Source organism: Solanum tuberosum, unplaced genomic scaffold (genome assembly GCF_000226075.1).
Source record: "Solanum tuberosum cultivar DM 1-3 516 R44 unplaced genomic scaffold, SolTub_3.0 scf00156, whole genome shotgun sequence".
Lineage (NCBI taxonomy): Eukaryota > Viridiplantae > Streptophyta > Magnoliopsida > Solanales > Solanaceae > Solanum > Solanum tuberosum.
Window position 1 is genome coordinate 127,637 of NW_006239080.1, and position 8,396 is coordinate 136,032.

Below are 8,396 nucleotides of genomic sequence, written 5' to 3' on the forward strand. Positions count from 1 at the left end.
CTACCCCACTCCACCGAATTCTCTTCTTCCTTTCTTTGTTTTTCAGATTACTTCAAAAGAAAGATATCGCTCTTTGTGCTGACCAAAAATGGGGGATCACATTGCAAGAGGGGAAGATTTCGAGAACAAGGCTGAGAAGAAACTCGGCGGATGGGCCCTTTTCGGTTCCAAATACGAAGACGCAGCTGATCTGTTCGATAAAGCTGGCAATTGCTTTAAACTCGCCAAATCATGTTAGTTCTTTTTTCCCCATTTTTCTACACGGTTGTTTATCATTTTACGAAGATCTAGCGGTATGCTTTTGAATCCCTAAATTTATTTTCTGGTGATCCCACTCGGGTTCTGTTTTTAGATTTCATTTCTCATTTTCACCAAACATCATTGTATGATATACTGGTTCCAAATTATTGCGTGAGAATCTGTAAATTTTTGTATGCATTTTCTCATTAGACGATCTTCCATATAAATATTAATTTTGTTTGGTCCAAGTAATTAGCACAGTCCGCAAACTTGGGTAAAATTTTGCTGGATTTGATTAATTAAATTAATTGTTGGAGCGTTTGAGGAGATTGTCATTTCTATTATTTTTTAATCTTCTAATCAACTGCAGCGTTAATCATCTAAGAAGAGTTATTTATCGAGTAGTTCTTACTTTGGACATGCAGTGAGGATTGGATGGGTTATAACTTGCTTATTCCTCTTGCTTATAGCTTGGTATATAGGGAAATTTTGTAGACATAATTGATTCAATTTGTAGACAGAAATATACCTTTTTCTCCAATTTAGACTTTAAATTGTATAAGATGAACATAATATTTTAATGGTGTAAAAGTGAATAAATTTCTTAAATAAAGCTCAATGTTTCATAAATTCAATCACCCTAGTTGCATGCTAAGAAATTGCAGAATAATTTTTTGTTACCTGGTCCTTTCAGGGGATAAAGCTGGAGCAGTATATGTTAAATTGGCTAATTGTCATCTTAAAGTAAGTGTTAATTCATCTGTAGTAAGTTATGGTCTCTCATTGATGCTCTTTACTTTCATTCTTACTCATAGATATTTTCAGTTCTTGAAAGTCAATTTACTTTATGTTCACAGTTGGATAGCAAACATGAGGCTGCAAATGCTTATGCAGATGCTGCTCATTGCTACAAGAAGTCAAATATTAAAGGTTTGTAAGTCAAGGAATAATTATTTCCTTCAAACCAGCATTTTTATTTTGCATGCTTCCGAAAAACATAGAAGCAACATCTTTGGATGTAAGTCCGTTCGGATCTCCATATAAGCCTCTTTTAGGAGCTTCTTAGAGGTTTTGCATTTAGTAATATTATCTTGTCCCAGGACCAATTTTTTGATTGTTTGCTGGCGTCATACTTGATTAGACCTTGTCCCAAAGTAGTTTCTCTACCATCATAAGCTGCTAAATGCACCCCTTTATGGGTGAGATTGGTTTTCTTGCTATTAGAATGACAGTCGCAATTTGTTAATTTATAATAAGGATGGTAGAAGGACTGGAGTGTTGCACTGCCAACTATTCTGGGATATAGGAATGATTTAAACTTTCTTTCAGAGATAAGTTTCAGATTAATTAAAAACAGAGAGAGTGCTGAAACATTTGGAAACTCTTGAGTTAATGTTAAATATTTTAAACACGTAACTTTACTAGATTAGTATGTAAGATGCGCAATGATTTACATGGTTACAAAGAAGGCGAAGTTATTGCACTTATGCAGCAAGAAACTTCATGCATTAATACATAGCATCAAAAGTATCTATAAAATACTGTACATAGAAATTTATGCATAGCAACATTTATAATATAACTCCCATTTATTTGAGACTTTATGTTAATGTTCTAACTTTTGTTATTTCGTAAGATAAATATGATGAGTTATATACAAGTGGTTACTGAAGCATTGAAAGTTAGTATTATTGCTTTGATTGTTACTACTTCAAAAAAAATCTTTTGATAAATTCCAAGAGTGTTGCTTGTAACAAGTAATTTGAAGTACAGTTTAATTTCATTCTTCTCGTCTAAAAATGTACTTTTATTTTTGTAGCTGTAATTTTATTTTTGGAACTGAACAAATTTATTGGAGGTTTGATGGTAATATTTGGAAATTTAAACAATAGATATTGCTAAGAACCAAAAATCAAAGTGCTGATAAGTGGGAGAGAGAGTAGGGGGGAAGGAGGGAGGGAGATTAAGTAGACCTCTTGGTGCCTGCTTGGCTATCATTCACACAGACACGCACTACATACACACACTTGTTTAACTGATGCAGAATCACAAGTATATTGCCTCTAGGGCTTTGGTTCAATGGTATATGTAGTACAGTGTGGGACGTGTGATCACACACATAATGACTGGGGCACCAAGTTTGGTATTCAAGTGGAGAAGGGTAGAAGTGGAGGGCTCATTATCTGCCAAGTTTCTAAGGTGGAAATAGCAAATGTAATTGTTAAGGAAAATGTGTTACTTGGGCTCAGTTGTATGCATCCAGCCTATCCATTCTACTCTATTCATGTCCATTTTGCTCCTAAAATCATATAAAATACAATTCTAATGCGATATCATTTCTGAGAATATTTTCTGAAAATCACCACATTGTAATTATCTTTCCATTTAGTTATCTTTAGCATTGGCTTACAAACTGAATTTAGTATTGTGTGTCCTGCAGAGGCAGTATCATGTTTAGAGCAGGCAGTGAACTTTTTTCTGGACATTGGGAGGCTAAATATGTCTGCAAGATATTACAAGGTATAACTATGTTATCTGCTAGAATCTGGATGTGGTCTTTGATGTTCTCAGTGTTCAATGAGTCTCTTCATGTAAGCACATGGTCTAATTCTTGGTTCTAGTCAGCTCAATGCTTACTTTCTTTTATGTACTTAACTGATTGGACATTTTATATTACCAAGAAAGGTGATAAGTGACTGGTCTTGTGTTGTGTCAGTTTGTTACCCTCGTGCCAGTGATTGTAGAATGTAGCTATTTTAGTTGAAGTATCCTAGGAAGTTTGGTTTCACTGCCTGAAAGAGATGTAATGTGTACTGTGTGCAGGAAATTGCTGAATTATATGAGCAAGAGCAAAATTTGGATCAGGCTATTAATTACTATGAGAAGGCAGCTGATCTTTTCCAGAGTGAAGATGTAACAACAACTGCAAATCAATGCAAACAGAAAGTTGCACAATTCTCTGCTCAAATCGAGAAGTAAGATTCATTGTATTTAGGTAGTGATATAGTTTCCAAAAAAAGAAAGAATGTCGATTCATGTCATGAAAAAGTTCTTGCTTAGAACTGGAAGATATTGCACATTTCTCTGTCAACATCATTGTGGTTGATCTGGTCTTCTTATACGCTGGTGTAATCAGTCTCTTGTTATGGATGAAACAAACAAGAAAGAAAAGAAAGAGGTCAATATCAGTAGTTAGGAAAAGGTTATCACTTCCAAATTAAGAGGAGAACAATGAATAAATGCCTTTTGAACTATTAATAAAGTTGTAAGCTTTTGTTTAACCTTCTTATTGTTCTCATGTTTTTTTAAGAAATGTAATATTTTCTTACAAATTCTGACATTACTCTCAGATATCCGAGAGCGATCGAGATCTTTGAGGAGATTGCACGTCACTCAGTCAATAACAACTTGTTGAAGTATGGAGTTAGAGGGCATCTTCTTAACGCTGGTATTTGCCAACTTTGTAAAGGTGATGTTGTTGCAATCAACAATGCGTTGGAGCGATATCAGGTACCAGGGTTACGTTTTCAGCCACTAAATTCTTTCCATAAATATGATATCAGTGGTTTAATATTGCATCTTTATCTGCAGGAGCTGGATCCAACATTTTCAGGGACACGCGAATGCAAACTGCTAGTGGTATGTCATAGCTTGTGTATTCCTATTTGTGAATGTTGTTTTCTCTCCTGCTTCCTGGCCCTTTTCTTTTAGACAGTTACTGAGTCTGGTCTTTGTGAAAATGGTTTCATCTTATCGAATCTACAAATTGCAATGATATTTCACACGATCCAATGCATCTATGGGTAAGTATCTCCTAGTATTCTAAATGATCATATAGAGATGCATTCACCCAAGGACCAAAGCCAATATAAGATTTCACTCAAGTGCTTATTCTTGCTGAGTCACAGTTATCATACATGCGTTTTCTGACGTGACATTAAAACTAATTTGGGAGGATATTTCCTAATGACAGGATTTGGCAGCTGCAATTGATGAGGAAGATGTTGCAAAGTTCACTGATGCTGTCAAAGAGTACGATAGCATGACACAACTGGTAATGTTGAACTCGGAACACTTTTTTACCAATTAAAAGAAAGACATGTATTGCAGTGACATGGCCTACAATAGATTTTACACTTTGGACTAATATCTTTCTTGTATTGGATACACACACATACCACACGCCTGTGCTGTGGGTATGTATGTTTGTATCTGTGGCGTCCCTTATTGTGTTTTAGTTTAGAAAGAACTATGCTGGAACATCATACCTTTGTCCCCCATACTGCCACAAGTTACTTGCAATATTTCTCTCATCTCTAGCATTTTAGGAGGTCATAAGCTCTTCAAATTATGGACGAAGGTGATAAATTCCTGCCAATGCTTTATAGTCCTCAAGCAGGCAGTGAGAATGAGCGAGGGGTTTAAAAACATAAGAGTGAGCGAAGGGCTAATGTTTGATATGACGACCACAGTTTTTTCCATGATCTGTATTTCACACAATTCTTCTGGTCTTTCCATTTCCTCTTTACTTTCTGTGTTAAAAACAATCATGATGTTTTTCCCCTTTTCAAGTGCTTTCTTCTTGCTGGAAAATTTCTTTAGCTCTGCTTCATATCATGCAAAAGAAAATTCCTTTGATAAGCATTTTTTTTTGGTTAGAGCAATACAGGAGGAACCCAATGTGCTGAGCGTATGAGAAAAATAATCCAAATAATTCTTCAAGTATATAGTGTGCTACGTGAAAAGCTCAACAGGTCATCTATATACATGGTTATGTCCTTGTTCTGTTGCGGACCAAATCAAACAAGTCCTTGGACATTCCATGTGGTTTTTCAACTCCCTTAAAAGATATGCAGCTTCTCTCCTGAATGCTATTGTTAATGCATTAAGGTTAACTTACCATGCTTCATACTAGGCATACCCAGTGTTATTAAAAGCCATTGCTTCATCGCAAGGATGCAAACCGTGAGATTATCGCTTTATGGGAAATGCGCTTTAGTGTTTCAAACAAACACACAAGGTGTTTCCCAGGAGAAGCGTTGATCCCTTAAATCTCAACTTCAAGAAGTTCACTTATATCATCATTATTGTATATTGGATGCTGAAATTAGTTATTTTAATTGACAATTTGCTTATTATAGTACTAAATTCATATGGTATTTTTAATCTTCTGCAAGTTGTGTTCTCGACTTCAAATAAGTGCACCCTTCACTTCTTGCTTTTTGTTTTAAGCCCCGGGAACTTCGTAGTTCTTTGTGCTTCTAAAAACACTGGGCATACTTCATTCACTTGGACTTCCTGCGGTTTAACAACAACATTCCCTTGTGATCCCATAAGTGGAGTCTGGGAAGGGTAGGATGTACGCACACCTTATCCCTATTTTTTGGGGTAGAGAGGTTTCCGATAGGCCTTCAACTCAAAAGAGATGTTTCGAAGCAAGATTGCAAGAAAAATATGACAACAAAAAGCAAGATACAAAGCAAATGAAGCAACTTATAGTAATACACATTGAAGAATAAGAGACTACATACCACTTAACATGGAGAAAAGAAAAGAAGGGAGCTACTCCCCTACCTCTCCCACATGAAGTGTGATAGCACTTGGCTACCTACTAACTTTCTACCCTAATCCTCGACCTCCAAACCTTCCTATCTATGGTCATATGCTCAGTAAGTTGAAGTTGTGCCATGTCCTGTTTAATCACCTCCCCAGTTCTTTTCTGGCCTACCTCCTAGCTCTTGCTACAACCAAGAGGCAACCTCTCACACCTTATTGGCTAGTCCACACACCCTCTCTTCACATGTCCGAACCATCCCAACTTCACTACCCTTGTCGATTCCACCACAGAGGCCACTCCCACCTTATCCCCATATAACTTCATTTCTGATCATCTCTCTCCTCCCTACCTTTATCTTCTTAATATGGACATTATTGACTGGCTAGCTCTTTCCCGTATAACAATGTTGGTCTAACCACCACAACTCTGTAGAACTTACCTTTAAGCTTCGATGACATTCTTAGCGCATAGTATCCCCGATGTGAGCCTCCATTTCACCCACCCCGCTCCAATACGGTGTACGCGCGATATCATGGTCAATCCCGTCTCCTTGGATTATTGATCCACTTTGTAGACTTCCTACGGTTCGGAAGACCTAATTAAGTATAAACACCACTGAAGTCGACAATAGCAAACCTACTTGGCTGTCATTCAATGCATAAGCTGGTAGCATCTTTTCCGATTCTTGTGAAGCACTATCTAACCTCAGGTTCTTTTTGTCTCTTTTTGTCTGGAATTGAAGGTTGAATATTTGGCATCAACTCTGTTTGTTCTCTAGGGTGCTTAATTTTATTTTGTGTTTTAACTGTAGCATAACTACTATCAGTGGCGGACCTACACTTGGTCAAGGGGTGTCGATCGACACCCCTTCGTCGGAAAATTACGTTGTATATAGTGGTCAAATTTTAGTTTAATAAATATAAATACATAAATTGACATCTCTTGAAACAAGTTGAAGGTTTAGCCTATTGGTTAGGGTATTGCAAACACTCCATGAGGTCATGTGTTCAAGCCCTACTAGCCTCATTATAATTATTTTACTATAACCATTGACACCCCTTAATGAAAATCCTGCGTCTGCCATTGATAACCATGCATGTTTAACTCAATACTTTTAGTTTTACGGCAATTATCTAGACATTTCCTAGCTTTGGATACTAGAGGTCTGTAGCGGTTTTTTGTACCAACAAGATCTCCTCTTTGTGTTGACCACCATTATCCTCGCTATTTGAGTACATGAAGGGGCATAATTTTCTGAAGGAGACATAGATTACCTTGCAAGCTTTATAGAGAAGTGCTTGAAATTGAGGACCACTGATGGTGCAGTTAACCTGATTTCACTTCGTATGAAGGATAGAGGGTATATTACGTTAAACTTGTATGAGAATCTGCAGATTTATAAGTTATGGTGCAGTAGACAAAATTGGGTATGGAAACAGCTTTAATAACCTTGAAACTACGCCAAATGTGCGTTGGCATTTGAACTTGAAAGCAGATTTGACTTGGACATGGCTAATGCAAGTGTTCCAAATAGTAATAGTCCTGCCTGAGGCAGCTGACTTAACACAACAATGTAATCCATTTGTTTATCTGGTTATTGACATTATATTCAATCTTGACATATCTATATGGTGGATTCATTTTTGTCATCAATGCTTTGTGAATCTACACTTGGATGCTTAATGGACTGGGCACATATTGCTGTTTTAGTTTACAATCTACTTATGATGTTTGCATTGGCATAAATCTCACTCCACAGGATGCTTGGAGGACAACACTTCTTCTAAGAGTCAAGGAAACATTGAAGGCGAAGGAGCTCGAGGAAGATGATCTTACTTAATTTGTTCCTCTCATCTATTGTAAACTACTAGCTTTCATGTGATTTTATTTGTACTGGGTGATTGATTGTTATCATGGTTGTTTAAATCCATTGTGTTTGTACTAAATACGAGTTTGACTGGTGATAAAGGTTTTTGTCTAATGGTCGAAGTTAAAGCCTTGAGGCTGAGGTTAAAAGTCCAATTTTTGTACAATTCTGTATTGGTGTGGGTATTTGTACTACCAATTATGTGTAAATAAATGTTCTTCTCATTTGGACTTAGAAGAACAATAAAAATTTGTTGGTTGCCAGGCGTAAGAAAGTGAAACTGGAGTTTTTAAGTTTCTGATGCATCAATAGTTGTAATACAAGGAAAACTGAGGTAGGATTACCGTCCTAATCTGATGATTCAGTTTACTTTGACACCATAAGAAAATGTTAAAAGAAATGAGCCATATATTTTGGTCATTCGATGCTACTCATGAAGGATCAATAGGGAATAACAAAAAGAAAAACATTAAACCCTTCGGGGTGGATCAGATGGTTTGGCTTGGGACTTTCGTAATGGAGATCTCGCGTTTGAAATCCCTTGTTAGTGATAGTAGGGGGTGGCCTTATGGGTTGAGTTCATTGCATGGGGCTTGTCTGTTGCGAGTCATCTCTTTTTGTGTAGTTTATGTCTATATGAGTTATTGTGTAGGATCGAGTATAATAGTGTGCAACTCAAAGGATAGAGGTTGTCAATTCCCCTGTCATATAGGGAAAAGGGTTTGATAAATG

At 36.7% G+C, this 8,396-nt stretch overlaps 1 protein-coding gene across 1 annotated transcript; it reads left to right on the forward strand.

The window, feature by feature from the left end:
- The first annotated feature begins 15 nt into the window (after nucleotides 1-15).
- On the forward strand, nucleotides 16-7,922 carry LOC102602621 (alpha-soluble NSF attachment protein). The gene is made up of 9 exons (XM_006353341.2): nucleotides 16-233; nucleotides 935-984; nucleotides 1,098-1,170; nucleotides 2,681-2,760; nucleotides 3,064-3,215; nucleotides 3,591-3,750; nucleotides 3,832-3,879; nucleotides 4,214-4,294; nucleotides 7,557-7,922. Exons 1-9 carry the CDS (start codon nucleotides 89-91, stop codon nucleotides 7,635-7,637), a joined length of 870 nt encoding a protein of 289 aa, XP_006353403.1. The 5' UTR covers nucleotides 16-88; the 3' UTR covers nucleotides 7,638-7,922.
- The last annotated feature ends 474 nt before the right edge of the window (nucleotides 7,923-8,396 follow it).